The sequence below is a fragment of the Xenia sp. Carnegie-2017 genome, unplaced genomic scaffold (genome assembly GCF_021976095.1).
Source record: "Xenia sp. Carnegie-2017 unplaced genomic scaffold, XeniaSp_v1 HiC_scaffold_1, whole genome shotgun sequence".
Taxonomy (NCBI): domain Eukaryota; kingdom Metazoa; phylum Cnidaria; class Anthozoa; order Malacalcyonacea; family Xeniidae; genus Xenia; species Xenia sp. Carnegie-2017.
The window spans coordinates 694960-712120 of NW_025813402.1; the positions used below are offsets into that span (position 1 = coordinate 694960).

Consider the following 17161-nt stretch of genomic DNA (forward strand, 5'->3'; position numbering starts at 1 on the left):
CAGTGTCGTTTATAGCTTTCATGTTTTGCTCCACCATCGTTAAATCATCTCACTAATAATTTAAGTTTATTATTATTATACATGGTGTAGCTTACAGAATGTTTGAAATTTCTTGTTTATTTGCCATTGAGCTAAAGTTGGGTTATAATTTCAGGATAAATTTACAATGCTCAAAGAAACGTTGGCAATCATCATTACAAACATCAATTATTTTCTATTGACGATCCGTGTGGTGCAGTGCGGTGTTTGATATTAAATGAAGATATGATCTTCCCACTTTGCTGGACAATGAAAGGAATGTCATATAAAAGAATTCTTTCATATGACATGAAAGGAATGTCATGGTTCATGAGACAATTGCTAAATTGGCCAGCAAAGTGCGAAGATCATATCTTCATTTCACTTTTGGTTCTACAACAGAATACTGGCATATACAAGTTTATCTGAAGGGCTTTTTATTTAATGAATTCTAGAACGTCGTGTATTTCGGTGACGTCGACATAAAAACTTGTGTTTTGTTACTGTTGGCGAAAAAAACGGAATGGTCGGAATGAGGAAGTTGTAAATTTTATTTTAGTGTGTTTCATTCAGCCTTCCGACGCGCGACTAAAGCGATTGCCTAGTGTGTTTCAGCCTTAACTGTTCAATCACGTTAGTTTGATTTCGATTTAAGTAAATAAAATAATAATGAACAAAAATTCAATTACATAAACTTTTCAGAATCATTCAACTTTTTAAATTTTCAAACATCGAATTTTTCATGCGCAATTTTTTGCATCTTGGATCAGGGGCTTCCCCTATATTTACAACTATATGAATATTTCCATAATTTCGTAATGGCACGATTGAAATGATGCATTTAACGTAAACGACAACTTTTTTTAAATTTTTTATTGCAGATATTTTCGGCAAACTTATGCCATCTTCAGTGCGGTGTAATGAAAAATCTGACAAGTTTGAAATTGTGAATGCATTGCTAGAAACACATTTATAGAAATAAATTTAAAGTAAGATAAATCCAAATACATTCGAGTGATTCGACACAAAGGTTAGCGAATGTTGGAAAAATTGGCGACTTTCGTCGTCATAGATTGATGTACACCAGTAGATAAGGTGCAGCTTTGTCACACTTTTGTCACAGAGCTCTTACCCGTGCCAGTTAGTTTCCAGTCCCTGAAGTTGATCGGTGCGCGCGCATGTAAACCGCACCGTTAATAAACAAGGCATGGCCACAGAATATATACATTCTGTGGCATGGCATTGGATGGCGTGAAAATCGGAAATACGACAAAGCTGGAAGTTGCATGCTATTGACAAAGTAACATTAGATCCGTTTCCCTATCACAATCGAAGGTAAAAACGGTAGAAAACGAGGTAATTGCATTTTATAGCTTATACTTTATCGAAAGGTTTACATTTTATCTCTTGAAACAAATGGAATTGAATGTAGACATTGATGAGGCATTAAGAATGAACAAATTGCCTTTGGAGTCAGAAAAGATTAAAAAACTTTACGTCAAAGTTTGTTAGAAAATAAACTTTTAGACTGCTATGCTGAAGAAATTGTTGCAATGATAAACGCTGAAGTAAATAAGAACTGCAATGGATGCATGATTGATCACCACTCTCAACGCGAGCATGACTGTCTCATGATGGAGCATGACGAGCGTATGTTGTTGCATTTTGATGATGCCTTGAAAAATGTGTCCGAAGAGATTGTGATCAAAGATTTTATGAAAAGCATTGAAGATGTCAAGCCACCCGTTAATGGACTTGAGATACTAAAATACACTTGTAACGATTGGCGTAAAATATTTGTTTCGGATAAAAAGAACAAACTTGAAACACGAGTCGTTAAGCTTTTGTAAATATATATTTTTATTTATTCCCGTTCGATTCGTAAGGTCAAACCATTACACATTGTTCTGAAAGAAATCTAAGAAAAACGTATGAATTTACTGCTTACATGTTAGCACTTCTGTATACATATACGTAAGCGATGTAATATTACATAGAAAAAAACATTTTACGACAACTACAAACGAATTAAAACTTACTCGATAAGGTCTTTTATGAGACGATACATGCCAACACGAGGGTTTTACAAGATAATCATCACAGTTATCACATTTTTCTAAAAAATAAAATCGACGCCTCTGTTAAAGTTAATACAAACACCCTAAGGAACAGAAAAAAGACAAACGGTACTTACTGAAGGTATACAACGACGCTTATGGCGAGGCCATCCTTCTTCGATTGCATGTTTGGATATTGCATCTCCACAAAGGCTCTCTGTTTCGTAAGTGGTTGAGATACACTACACATGCCCTTGAGATGTGACCTTCGTTGCCATCTCGCAAATGTAAATTATAAATTACCATTGAATAGTATGATCTTGAATAATGTGGCTTTATCAGCTTTATCACTTTTATCAGTTGATTGCACTAACTTCTTCGTTTAAATTCTCCTAATACAATCTCTAGCAACCAGTAAAACAAACGCATACTAAAATAAAATAATGTTTGTAAATCTAAGAAGGACAGAATTAAAAGCTAGGATACTGCACAGATCTTACCCACGCCACATTATTCAAGATCATCTGGTCTTTTCTGCAATTGGCATTCGACTGGATGAACGTGATTGGTTACGTGAATAGTTTTGCTGAGTCTCTGAGTTTCTGCAAGGCGGTGATGTATATAAGGACGTCCTTTGGATTACACCAAAGTCAGTGGTAGCTGGCTTGTGACGGAGCACCTCCTCATCGAAAGCAACATTTGTTGGTAAAGTTTGCGAGTCACATTAGCATATGTAAAATAAAGATATGAACAAAAACGATAAAAATTCCAATTTTGAATCAAATGAGGATGAAGGCTCTGATCTCCACAAAGGCTCTCTGTTTCGTAAGTGGTTGAGATACACTACACATGCCCTTGAGATGTGACCTTCGTTGCCATCTCGCAAATGTAAATTATAACATACCATTGAATAGTATGATCTTGAATAATGTGGCTTTATCAGCTTTATCACTTTTATCAGTTGATTGCACTAACTTCTTCGTTTAAATTCGCCGTCTGGCTTACAGCTCACGCAATTAACCATTCAGCTACCCGCCCCACGGGTGGAGGTTGATGATGATGATAATGGAGCATGAGCAACATGACGAAAACAATTCCCGCGAAGAGAACGTTCTGCAGGAGATTCTTGTAGACGATCAAGTAGGGATGGAATCAGATGTTGACAGTTATGCTGAACTTTTTAATATCTTGCTTGAGTTTTTATATTTGGACTTTAGTGTTGAAATATATGATTTAAATCTACCATTAATTCCTGATGAACTGTAAGTTTGACTGTATATGTAGAAATATTTTATTTGTAGAAATGTAGAAATGTAGAAATGCACAAACTATGGAGTTAAAATTTGTTAAAATAACTATTTAGATAGAATGTACTCTATTACGTCTGTAAAACGTATAAACTTGTGTAGGTGCTAATTTTAATAAAGAATCTTTTTCACTATTTGCCAAAAACTTACATTCGCGAGATGACGACAATTCCCGAACGTGATCTCACGTGATCTAGAGTTAAGCTTATCATTGGCTGAAATTGAAGTGCATTTTTCATTTTATTCGGCGTACTTTCTGGATTTTTAGTTCGTGCGTTATTGCATGGCAATGTTCAGTCGTCCATAGATCCAACACTTAAGGAATATGTAATGTACGTGTCGTTGCCTGGTGAGATTTGGGTGAGAGCATTAAGACTTTTTGTTCTTCCTTTGATTGTATCCAGCCTGCTTTTGGCAGTCGCTGAATTGGAGTCATAACAGAGCGGAAATTTGGGAAGAAAAACATTGCTGTATTGTCTTATGACTACAATGTTTGGGGAGTAATTTGTTTATTTGCATTTAACCTGGAAATGTTAACGTGAAAGAACAAGAACCAAACGAAGAAAAAGTTGAACCAATACATTCTGTGCTTGATCTTACAAGGTTGGTGCTTTTGACTTTATTGATAAATTTACTGAGTTTGCGCCCTGCTTTTGCTTTTACTGCGAAAATTTTCTTATACGTATAACTTTTATTTCTATTAATAAAGGACACATGCCAGTTTGAAGACACCTTTATTTTATTGTAATGTCTATAGCGTGAAAGTAAGACGTACCAAGTTTCAAAGTCGTCCGCAAAATATTTCAAAAGATATTTAGGGTTATAATCGGTAAAAACACGATATTCGATGACCATTGCTAAAACGCCGTGAGATTGTTTAAGTCTGGGAACTGTGAAAGAGTGACGTATTAGTTGACATAAACAAGCATCGTTCTTGTATCGTTCTACGACTGGCATGCAGTGCTTGCACGGCTTTCGGTAGTTTGCTATTACTGTTTTTTATTTATCAAAAATTAATGGATTCTTCTGAAGGAGAAGCCGATTATGATATTGTCATCAATAACAATGAGCTACAACCTTACATGTTTGAGCCTTTGGCCAACGCGCAAGGTGGTCATTACTATTCTCCGTCATCGGAAAGCGAAGATAAATACATTCACAGAATTGGAAATGTTGAATCGTTAGTTGCATTTTATTGATGCTTCATTGTTTTTCCCAAAGTAAAAACAATGTTTTTATCTTTTAGGTGCGAGTGTGGCTTTTGTGTGGTCATGAAAGTTTATACCTCTACTTATCATATTTGGCACTTTTGTTTGAGTGGTTCTTGACCTTACGTGTTTTTGCGGACGGATTGTTATGGCTGCTTGGCATTTCACATTTCGCTTCTAAGGTACGTTAAGGAATTTTCTATGAGTTAAAATAACAAAGAAAAGATCAAACGACATTAGTCTGAATTAGTTACCACTGTATATGTTTGTGTTTCGCTGTCTACATATATTTTGACATCTTTATCTTAGACAAACTTCCTTTGAGGTAAAACGCACAAACATTTCGAGATGATGTCGACACATCGTGGTCGTCGCCTACAAGAAAGTCGTCATGTTCTGCAAGAACGTCGTCAATAATCTAAAATTATAAAATTGTCCACAATTTGGTAATGCTATATAGCTTAGTTTTTTATAAATGTAAACAAATATTGCTAACTATAACTATAATAATCACCTCTTGCCTTCGTCTCTTCTCAAATGCAGTTCTAACATTTGTTGGCTGCTTCCTTTTAGATGCTACACTTGTGGGTTCCACAGAGTATTCAAAAATCGTGGGTACAGCATCCTTCTTAAGGCGAAGCCGTCCTGCTGTCCATCCTACTGATTGCATCGCTTCAAAATTTTGCACGAAGCACGAACTCTCGAAATGTTGTGAGCACAGTTTTGAGCTCTTTGTTGGCTTCAAATTTTTGCGTCGGATTTTTTCCATCCAAATATCTCGCATGCTACGGTGGCTCACAAGGGCCACCACACAAAATAAAAATATTAATACACACACAAAATAAAAATACACACACAAAATAAAAATACACACACAAAATACATTATACACACACAAAATAAAAATACACACGCAAAATACATTATACACACACAAAATAAAAATACACACACAAAATACATTATACACACACAAAATAAAAATACACACACAAAATAAAAATACACACACAAAATATGATTGCGGGCGCTTGCAGGGTCGGCTTACTCGGAATTGCTCGTAATTGATCGTTTTTGTTTTCAAAGTTCTAATGGTTCCAACTTCCAGAGTACATAATAAAATTCATTGATTTCACTGTGATCAATTATTTCAAAGTTGCTTACGATATTGCTCCCCGTATTCTGGTTAAAATTAAGGTTAATGTGTTGTCCTAGTTGCGGCAACAATCCGGCTCAGTCTCGGAATCAAACACGTACTGTGATGATTGTTTATCAGAGCAAAACATTACACGCTTGATAACAGGTTATTTCAATCGTGGTTATCCGTATGGGGCAATCGTCAGACTTTTGCAAACCTCCGGTATTCTGATGTCTATACGGACGTTGAAGCGCCGCATCAGATCTTTGGGCTTAAGACGAAAAGGACAAGTCTGGACGACTGTCTGGCTATCGAAGTATTTGGCATGCATTAAGACTTCGTCATAGTATAAATGTGAGTCGTCGCGTAGTAGCCAGAATTATGAAGGAAATCGACCCAGATGGCGTGGAAACAAGAAAGGCCAGACGATTACATCGTAGAGTATATAAAAGCCTAGGAGCAAACGCTTGCTGGCACCTCGACGGTAAGATTACATTAAGGTAGTTTCTATGAACCTAGAAGTAACAAATACCCCCGACAAGAACTTGCAGTTATGCATTGGAGGGATTATCTGCAAGATTGCGAAGGTAATGTAAGGTAGTTCATTGACTATATTTCTAGTTTACAGTATTTACATAATCCTGTAGTACTAAGATGTTAAGTTAGAACTTGTAAGTATGCATTATTATTTCTGCAGTTGAAAAATCGAAGAAATTAAACACTGCTAGTTGCTACATCAACAAGTATATTGCTCTCTGTTTAGCTGGACGATGTGGTGCTACTTTGGGAGATGTACTAATCTTTGCAACAGGAAGTGATGACATCCCACTTCTTGGCTTTACACCAATGCCTTCACTATGCTTTTGGGAAGATGTTCGTCCAAGATCAAACATGTGTGATACCACACTTTATCTCCCTCTATTCCCTGGTTCAAAGGATGAAGTGCAATATGATAGTTTTAAAGAAAAAATGGATGATGGAATTTTAAATTCACCTTTTGGGATTCCATAAAGTTTTAGCAGTTTTTTATAACAAGTACATATTCAATTAGTTCAAAGTTCTTATAACGTGTTTATAACACCAAATTTTAAGTTTAGTGGCGGAATGCTACGTTTTAGCATAATGGTATTCAACAATTTACAACAAATCATGTTTCATAATATAGTTTTATTTGCTTTGCAATTGGTTGCAAAAGCCTTTTTGCAACAGTATATTTCTATTTCATCTTTGCGACATGGGTATCATTATGCCAAATACATCTTACATGGTAACTTTTCATGTTTGTAGATGTAGATTGTCCAGGTTAGTAGAGTCCTGAGAAGGACTATTGTTGTTGATGTTGACTGACGTTTCGATTTGACTCTGAAGATGCCTATTGCTAAGGTTGTTGAAATGTCAGTCAACATCAACAATAACAGTCCTTCTCAGGACTCTACTAACCTGGACGATCTATATCTACAAACATGTAACGATACTCCTGGGTTCAAACCATTTACTTTATTTAACTTTTATTATGTGGTGTGATAATCTATATAATTAACACTAACTTCATTGTGGTACATTAATTAAATGTTGAAAAATTTCGAATCCTTCATTTATGTCTGCAGGATATGCCAAATTTTTGTTTTCCAAGACATAATCAAAATATTCTTTGTAAATGTCCTCACAAATGCATGGGTCAATTCTCTCTTCCATTTCACTCAGCTTATCAGCAGAAATATCTATTAGGCAGTTTTCACCCCCATAGTATTCTGGCAGAAAGAACAAAATGTCTGGAACTCCTGATACGGTTTCATGTTGCGACCTACAAATGTAGTGGCTATTCCAGTGATCTTTTACTTTTGTTAAATCTTTTTGCAATAACATGTTAAAACAAAACCACAGTGCCTCCATGTGGTAGGTATTACCCAACTCTAACAAACCTTTTTGTGCCATATCTTGGAAAAAGTCAATCCACCAGCCTGATCTAGTTCGTCTCATGAAAGACCACCATGCTTCAATTCTTTGATTTGAAAGAGAGGATCCATAAACATGAGCTTTTCCCCTGCCCATTCATCATCTCCAGCAGTTCTCAGGTAGCATTGCATTGCAGACAATAAAACATTTTCTATCCCACAATGTGCAGCCTCCAAACTCCTTAACAGCATTAAGAAATATTTCTGCAATTACATTTGGATTTTTGTTTGATCTGACAACCTCAAGCCACAGAATTCTTCTGCTGTAACCACAAACAGCACCATGTACTGCAAACCCATATGGTTTGAGTTTGTCATATCCTTAAAAAGAGAAGAGTTTGTTAGACATTTGCACTCAATAATGTGCTACAAAAAAGCTAGGTTTGGGTAACTGTTCCCCATTATCTATAAGTTTCAATAAAAATTCATAGAAACTGTACATTAATGTAATCTTACCGTCGAGGTGCCAGCAAGCGTTTGCTCCTAGGCTTTTATATACTCTACGATGTAATCGTCTGGCCTTTCTTGTTTCCACGCCATCTGGGTCGATTTCCTTCATAATTCTGGCTACTACGTGACGACTCACATTTATACCATGACGAAGTCTTAATGCATGCCAAATACTTCGATAGCCAGACAGTCGTCCAGACTTGTCCTTTTCGTCTTAAGCCCAAAGATCTGAAGCGGCGCTTCAACGTCCGTATAGACATCAGAATACCGGAGGTTTGCAAAAGTCTGACGATTGCCCCATACGGATAACCACGATTGAAATAACCTGTTATCAAGCGTGTAATGTTTTGCTCTGATAAACAATCATCACACTACGTGTTTGATTCCGAGCCTGAGCCGGAATTGTTGCCGCAACTAGGACAACACATTAACCTTAATTTTAACCAGAATACGGGGAGCAATATCGTAAGCAACTTTGAAATAATTGATCACAGTGAAATCAATGAATTTTATTATGTACTCTGGAAGTTGGAACCATTAGAACTTTGAAAACAAAAACGATCAATTACGAGCAATTCCGAGTAAGCCGACACTGCAAGCGCCCGCAATCATATTTTGTGTGTGTATTTTTATTTTGTGTGTGTATTTTTATTTTGTGTGTGTATTTTTATTTTGTGTGTGTATTTTTATTTTGTGTGTGTATTTTTATTTTGTGTGTGTATAATGTATTTTGCGTGTGTATTTTTATTTTATGTGTGTATAATGTATTTTGTGTGAGTATTTTTATTTTGTGTGTGTATTAATATTTTTATTTTGTGTGGTGGCCCTTGTGAGCCACCGTATGCGCATGCGCTTGTTTTCGGGAAACGAAAAAAAGAAATCTTTTGCTACGTTTGATGGTTCTTAGAAGAACCGTTTTTACAATTAAATGCGGCACAATAAACCATATTTTCAATGCTAAATTGTCGTGTTGTTAATGCAGGCAAGGAAGTTGCCAATATATTTTGAACGAAGCGCGTAATTGACCGCGTTTAGCTAATGTCAACTAATAAGTCACAACGACCTTTTTCCAATCGGTAGCCGTCGTTAGCTCGTCGGGCATTTTCAATACGTTATTAGTAAAGCATCAACTTTAAACCTCCATATCTTCTAAAAAATTTATCCTTTGAGTCTCAAACTTTGGTGAACTATTAGTTGGAGCTATACCTTTATGTAAAGTACAAAAATAACAATCCGAATTTTATGTTGCATGTGTCCTTTAAGAAAGGTAGGAAATTGATAAACCGCGTCAAGGCGTCAGAAAAGCCAAAACTAGCTTGTACTACGCAATGGAAATCCCGCAATTTTTTACAAATTCACTAAGTTTAATAATAATAAATCAAAACTTACATCAAAGAATTCTTTCATATGAAAGAAATGTCGTATGAAGGAATTCTTTCATATGACATGAAAGGAATGTTTGCTCTGTCTGACTGGGTAACTATTATTAGAAGTCCTTCACTTGAGTCTATTGGACATATTTGAAAGGAATGTCATATGAAAGAATTCTTTCATGTGACATTCCTTTCACGAATTCTTTGATATGACACTTCTTTCACGAGAAAACGTGAGCCCAACAAAATTGAATTCTTTCATATGACATTCCTTTCACGAGAAAACATCAGCCCAACAAAATTGACCTGCTCTCCACTGTGTGACTTTAAAGCTCAGTTGGTCAGAGCACTGCACCGGCACCGCAGAATTCATGGGTTCGAATCCCGTTGAGTCACCTGAATTTCTCAGGGTCATAAGACAATTGCTTAAATTGTCCAGCAAAGTGCAAAGATCATATCTTAATTTCACTTTTGGTTCTACAACAGAATACTGGCATAGACAAGTTTATCTGAAGGGTCTTTTATTTAATGATTTCTAGAACGTCGTGTATTTCGGTGACGTCGACATAAAAAGTTGTGTCTTGTTACTGTTGGCGAAAAAAACGGAATCGTCGGAATGAGGAAGTTGTAAATTTTATTATAGAGTGTTTCATTCAGCCTTCAGACACGCGACTAAAGCGATTGCCTAGTGTGTTTCAGCCTTAACTGTTCAATCACGTTAGTTTGATTTCGATTTAAGTAAATAAAATAATGAACAAAAATTAAATTACATAAACTGTTTTCAGAATCATTCAACTTTTTAAATTTTCAAACATCAAATTTTTCATGCGCAATTTTTTGCATCATGATCAGGGGCTTCCCCTATATTTACAACTATATGAATATTTCCATAATTTTGCAATGGCACGATTGAAATGAATAAAGTAAAGTTATTTGAAATGTTGAATTTATCATAGGATGCATGATACGTGTTAATTAGTAAAAGGAAAAGGTTTGATAAAATATTAGTGATATTTACACGGCAAATATCATAAGTGTGATGGAGACAAAGTTGAATATTACACTCAATTTTCTCTAAAACTCAAAGAAGCCTTAGACACACGCAAACAAAAACCAGATCTTAACAAACAAATTCCACATTTTAACATAATTTTCTAATTTCCCTAATTTCGTAATGGCACGATTGAAATGATGCATTTAACATAAACGACAAGTTTTTTAAAGTTTTTTATTGCAGACATGTTTCGGCAAACTTATGCCATCTTCAGTGCGGTATAACGAAAAATCTGACAAGTTTGAAATTGTGAATGCATTGATAGAAACACATTTATAGAAATAAATTTAAAGTAAGATAAATCCAAATACATTCGAGTGATTCGACACAAAGGTTAGCGAATGTTGGAAGAATTGTCGACTTTTGTCCTCATAGATTGATGTACACCTAAATATTGCCAAGTTCACAAACCATTTACTGGTTAAAATAAATGGTTTGAACCCGGGAGTATCGTTACATGTTTGTAGATGTAGATCGTCCAGGTTGGTATAGTCCTGAGAAGGACTGTTTTTGTTGTACACGCACATCACACATCACTACTAAAAATGTTTCGCTTTCCCAATTTTGGCATTTTGCCATTTCCGGCTTTCTGGTCTTTTCTGCAATTGGCATTCGACTGGATGAACGTGATTGGCCACGTGAACAGTTTTGCTGAGTCTCTGAGTTTCTGCAAGGCAGTGATGTATAAGGACGACCTTTGGATTACACCAAAGTAAGTGGTAGCTGGCTTGTGACGGAGCACCTCCTCATCGAAAGCAACATTTGTTGGTAAAGTTTGCGAGTCACATTAGCATATGTAAAATAAAGATATGAACAAAAACGATAAAAATTCCAATTTTGAATCAAATGAGGATGAGAATAGAAATGAAGACGAACATCACGAAGGACTAGAAAATGAGCAACATGACGAAAACAATTCCCACGAAGAAAACGTTCTGCAGGAGAATCTTGTAGAAGATCAAGTAGGGATGGAATCAAACGTTGACAGTTATGCTGAACTTTTTAATATCTTAATTGAGGTTTTATATTTGGACTTTAGTGTTGAAATATATGATTTAAATCTACCATCAATTCCTGATGAACTGTAAGTGTGACTGTATGTGTAGAAATATCTTATTTGTAGAAATGTAGAAATGTAGAAATGTAGAAATGCACAAATTATGGAGTTAAAATTTGTTAAAATAACTATTTAGATAGAATGGACTCTATTACTAATAGCTAATCTTTATTGAGGATGCAGACATCACTAAAAAGTGGTTTAGAGAGGGGTCCTCTAAAAAGGAATTAAATATAATATAACTACTTAAAAAGAAAAAGAAAAAGAATACAAATCGAAAAATATGAAGATAAAAATACATCATATTAAAATTAACATGCTAAAAATGAAACTAATTAAAATAGTGCTATTTTGATACCACGCTTAAATTGGCTTAAGTTGGGCACATCATTACGTCTGTAAAATGTAAAGATTTGTCTATGTGCTAATTTTAATAAAGAATCTTTTTCACCATTTGCCAATAACTTACATTCGCGAAATAACGACAATTCCCCAACTTGATCTCACGTGATCTAGAGTTAAGCTTATCATTGGCTGAAATTGAAATGCATTTTTCATTTTATTCGGCGTACTTTCTGGATTTTTACTTCGTGCTTTATTCAATGGATTTGTTCAGTCGTCCATAGATTTAACACCTAAGGAATATGCAATGTATGTGCCGTTTCCTGGTGAGATTTGGGTAAGAGCATTAAGACTTTTTGTTCTTCCTTTGATTGTATCCAGCCGGCTTGGAGTCGCTGGTCGCTGAATTGGAGTCAAAATAGAGCCGAAAATTGGGAAGAAGAACATTGCTGTATTGTCTTATGACTACAATGTTGGCTGCCATTTTGGGGAGTAATTTGTTTATTTGCATTTAACCTGGAAATGTTAACGTGAAAGAACCAGAACCGAACGAAGAAAAAGTTGAACCAATACCTTCTGTGCTTTGATCTTACAAGGTTTGTGCAAAATATTCATAAATTTACTAAATTTGCACCCTGCTTCTGCTTTTACTGCGAAAATTTTCTTATACGTATAACTTTTATTTCTATTATTTAACGACAATGCTTTTTACTTTTTCAATATGAGCATAATAACCCAACATAAGACATTTAAAAAAGCCATCGCAATAATAAAATAAAAAAAGACAAAAGGTTTTTTAATAATTACGTTTTGTCTTTAACTTAAGACATCTTCAGATTATTTGAGATGAATTATATACATGAGGTTTTAAATACAAGCATATATTACAGGGTGTTAAATTACAAGTGAGGAGAGTAGGAAGTTTAGTTGAAGGAATGAAGTGAGAAGGGCGGTATATTAAAGAAGGTGAAGGGGGATTGAGTTGCCTTGGGTGTTAAAAGAGGGTTTAAGTTTCGATATAAGAAGGCTTTCATGAATCATAAGGTCATATTTGTCGGCTTTTTACTTTACTTAAAGAAACCTTTTTTTATTAGAACGTAAATGCTTCTTTCGCAAAACTGTGCAAGTTTGGAGATTTCTAAGTGTGTAGATAACCCATTCACCTTCACTATTGTGAAATGATAATAAATACATTTTACGATATTATTTGTAAATACATTTTATTATGACATACGAACCATACCAAAGAGAGCAAAGGTAATGCTACAAGATCATAATAAGAACATCGAGATTTTAAATGGATAAGTTAATCTGAAACACAGCCTTTACAACAATGATCTTGAAATATGAAAATTACAATAAACCTTCCACACTCTACTCATCACACACTCAATTTCTCATCTCTTTGAGACAGTGAGTGGAAGGTTTATTGAAATTTTTGAATTTTAAAGTCAAAAAGATCTTTACTCCTTTTGAATTTTAAAACTGCTTTATATTTATGGCAAAAGTTTGCTGAAATTTTGTTTACGATTGTAACATGTGACAGCCAGGGTTATGTGTTAAAGGAACTGGAAAAACTCGAACGTCAAAATGCAGAAGTTGATGGTGATGATGATAATCCTGATGATGAAGAAGAACAAGATGAAGCAAAAATGATTGTGGTTTGTTTTAAAACTTGCTGTGTTTTATTTTTATCATACACGATCCTGTGATTGACTAGAATAAGAATTAGTTGGCATGGCGGATATGAAAAATGATATTTCGAGAAGGCTGACAGAAGCGATATGAAGGGTAATCACGCAAACTTTGGGTACAAGAGAGGTATATGAGCGAGTTATTTTGCATTTAGTTTATATCAATCCAACAGTAGTCTGTCTTTGTTGATTTGAAACAAGTTTAACAGATAAGCATTGAGCACGAGACAAATGATCCACTGGTCATTCAAACCTGTGTCTTGCTACATAACATCAAAGATATTTCATTGATTCAGATTTTAAGTATTTTTCTCAATCAGCAAGCATCAACGGCTGATGACATCCCCAGCCAAAACAGTTCTAATGCTAGTTCTATTACAGTCCAGCCTGTCCAGATACGTTGACTTTTTACATAGTAAGCTAGTAACCCAGGGGTCTGCGGTAAAGAAGTCAACGTACCTGAACCAACGAAATATCTTTGATTTTATGTAGCAAGCCACAGGTTTGAATGACCAGTGGATCATTTGTCTCGTGCTCAACGCTTATCTGTTAAATTTGTTTCAAATCAACAAAGACAGACTACTGTTGGATTGATATAAACTAAATGCGAAATAACTCGCTCATTTACCTCTCTTGTACCCAAAGTTTGCGTGATTACCCTTCATATCGCTTCTGTCAGCGTTCTCGAAATATCATTTGTTTTATCCGCCATGCCTAGTTTTGCGCACTTTAGCTGAAATCAATAAACTATAATAGTGAACTGGAAGCCATCCTTCAAACTTTCCACAGCGGGAGAGGGTAAGTAGATCACGAACGTGACGTCATTCAAAGTGTGCCAGAAAAAATTGCTCCGTCAGAGGCGACGGTGTGCATTACCATTGATAATTTTTCTAGAAATCTATAGTTTCACCGTTTGAGAGTGGTTAAATTTGAAATTCGTAATAAGTTGGCTATTTTTCTAGAATACCAAATAGCCAACTTATTTAGATTATGCTTATCCAGATTATGCCTCTTTCCTAATCTAATTATCTTTAGATCGTCCTTTACAAAAAGATGACCGACAAAGGTAAAAAATCCTGTGTTGAACGAGAGAATAACGTCAAAAAAGATGGTTGTGATGGGCTAGAAGATGGCAACGAAAGATACGACAATGCATTAGAAAATGAAAGTATGGAAGATGGTGAAAATACTCAACCAATTCCAAATTTACCCATTCAAGAAACGCTTCCTGAACAGTTTTTGTTTAACCTGCAAGACTTGACAAGAGGAGATGGATGTACGATGGAAATGCTGAACGAAGATTTGGTTTTAAATGTTCCATCAACTTTAGAAAAACTTTAAAGATTCGTCAACTTCAACGTAAAATGATTTATACTAAGAGAAATAAATCATGTACGTTTTATATGATAAATAGGTTTGTGTAAAACGCAAGAACTCAAGAAAATATTTTGTTTTTACCCTTCAATAATCAATGGAAGAAAGGCATACTTTAATCTTATGTACTAATGAACAATTTAAAATAATTTGTACGTTTTTGTAAAGCTCTTTCTTAATAATATTTATTTTTATTAATGTAATTATTAATATTTATTGAATGGTAATTTTTTAGTGCTGTCATTTCATGCGTTATAATGTATAAACCACTGATATAAACTCATACATTCCTATATAATTCCTATATAGTTTATAATACGCTCGGACGCTCCTCATTAATTTATCTTATTTCCTTTTTATTGTTGTAATTTATGTATCATATTATATTTATATAAACACTGTATCACCTATTATTTTACTCATACTGAAGATGGCATCATGAGATGTCGAAACATGTCTATTTTCAAAAAAGTTGTCGTTTATATTAAATGTGTTCCATATAATTGTTTCCAAAGAAATTATTTATGATGCTAGTTTGAGTCGTAAGACATTGTCTTCACGATGAAATCGACTGAGTGAAATTTTTTAATTTTAGCAAACCATCCTCACTACCAATTATGTATTTTTCCATTGCCAAGTTTACAAATCTTTTAGTATTTACTGCCAGTTATAGATTCGATAAAAAACAGAATGTTTTGAAATACTGTTTGTAAGAGCTATAGTGATTTCTATTTTATTTTTTCCTATCACAAGTTTCCAACTATTGTGATGACAACGAATAGCTTTTGTTTTGTGAATTAGTTTAGCCTTCTCTCCACTTATTTCAAAGCGTTTAAAAGGGATTTCCCCCTTGGCTGTTAAAATCTGGGAATAAAAACACGTGACCTAAGTCTCTAATATGTATTGAATATTTATATATAGTCAATGGCGCGGTATATTTATAGTCTTTGTTATTGCGAATTGTGAAGTTGAGATTCAGTGTTTATTTGTTGCTTTGAATTGTATTCAGGGCTACAAGATTTCGACAATGACTTCAAGAAAGCGTTGCTACAATGGATTAAAACATACAAAACAACATATGATATTATTTTTCATTTTATTCGGCGTACTTTCTGGATTTTTACTTGGTGCTTTATTACATGGAAATGTTCAGTCGTCCATAGATCCAACACCGAAGAAATATGGAATGTACGTTTCGTTTCTTCGTGAGATTTGGGTGAGAGCTTTCAGACTTTTGGTTCTTCCTTTGATTGTATCCAGCTTGCTTTTGGCAGTCGCTGAATTGGAGTCAAAACAGAGCGGGAAATTGGGAAGAAGAACATTGCTGTATTATCTTATGATTACAACGTTTGGGGAGTAATTTGTTTACTTGCATTTAACCTGGAAATGTTAACGTGAAAGAACCAGTACCGAACGAAGAAAAAGTTGAACCAATACATTCTGTGCTTGATCTTACAAGGTTTGTGCAAAATATTCATAAATTTACTGAGTTTGCGCCTTGCTTTTGCTTTTACTGCGAAAATTTTCAAATACGTATAACCTTTATTTCTATCAGTTAACGACAATGTTTTTTATTTTTTTTGAAGGCAACTTTATTTATTATAACGTAAATGCTACGTTCGCAAAACTGTGCAAGTGTACGAGATTTTCGAGCGCATACGGAAGTCGCGTTATCGCAATATTCACTTGATTCTTAATCTTCTATTTGTGACAAACTTGCCTTAAGTCCTAAAGGTGGCTATGACTTTTTATACATTATTATATTCATATTTGACACTTTTTACTATGCCATACGAACCACAACTACCAAAGTAATCAACACCACAAGATCGTAATGCTGGATTAAAGAATACCCGTCCACTCACTATCTACGTATATAATATGCCTTGTTCTTTATACTTTGTTCTTTATTTTGACCATTAAATGACACTTAATGATACTTGATAAATAATAATTGAGAACTAAACGATATTTTAGTTTAGAGATAAACACCACAAGATCGTAATGCTATGTTATAGAATACCCGTCCACTCACTATCTACTTATATAATATGCCTTGTTCTTTATACTTTGTTCTTTATTTTGACCATTAAATGACACTAAATGATACTGGATAAATAATAATTGAGAACTA

General features: G+C 34.7%; 2 protein-coding genes and 3 long non-coding RNA genes across 11 annotated transcripts in view; 3 read left to right on the top strand and 2 right to left on the bottom strand.

Moving 5' to 3' along the window:
* Positions 1 to 1854: 1854 nt before the first annotated feature.
* Positions 1855 to 2872, bottom strand: LOC124441092. The gene is made up of 3 exons (XR_006946868.1): positions 2576 to 2872; positions 2213 to 2505; positions 1855 to 2134 (listed from the first exon to the last, which is right to left on the bottom strand). It is a non-coding gene; the product is annotated as an uncharacterized LOC124441092 (long non-coding RNA).
* Positions 2427 to 4935, top strand: LOC124441182. The gene is made up of 3 exons (XR_006946898.1): positions 2427 to 3985; positions 4629 to 4772; positions 4900 to 4935. It is a non-coding gene; the product is annotated as an uncharacterized LOC124441182 (long non-coding RNA).
* Positions 4936 to 5542: 607 nt separating this feature from the next.
* Positions 5543 to 6999, top strand: LOC124440969 (G2/M phase-specific E3 ubiquitin-protein ligase-like). Of its 2 annotated transcripts, none has more exons than XM_046991397.1 (2): positions 5543 to 6212; positions 6492 to 6999. In XM_046991397.1, the coding sequence occupies exons 1-2, from the start codon at positions 6110 to 6112 to the stop codon at positions 6737 to 6739; spliced, it is 351 nt and encodes a 116-aa protein (XP_046847353.1). In that variant the 5' UTR covers positions 5543 to 6109; the 3' UTR covers positions 6740 to 6999. The 2 variants fall into 2 exon arrangements, 1 of the variants encoding a protein (XP_046847353.1); XR_006946833.1 differs by lacking the exon at positions 5543 to 6212 and adding an exon at positions 6219 to 6315.
* Positions 7000 to 7246: 247 nt separating this feature from the next.
* LOC124441227 lies at positions 7247 to 7824 on the bottom strand. The gene is made up of 2 exons (XR_006946915.1): positions 7651 to 7824; positions 7247 to 7532 (listed from the first exon to the last, which is right to left on the bottom strand). It is a non-coding gene; the product is annotated as an uncharacterized LOC124441227 (long non-coding RNA).
* Positions 7825 to 12449: 4625 nt separating this feature from the next.
* The window catches only part of LOC124440879, a 35186-nt gene continuing 30474 nt past the window's right edge, over positions 12450 to 17161 (top strand). For 3 of the 6 annotated variants that reach the window (XR_006946813.1, XR_006946817.1, XM_046991311.1), the window contains exon 1: positions 12450 to 12555. The gene's annotated coding sequence lies outside the window, so the exon portion shown is untranslated. Of the gene's footprint in view, positions 12556 to 16246; positions 16487 to 17161 lie in introns of those variants that run through there. The other 3 variants (XR_006946811.1, XR_006946814.1, XM_046991305.1) reach the window with 1 other exon arrangement.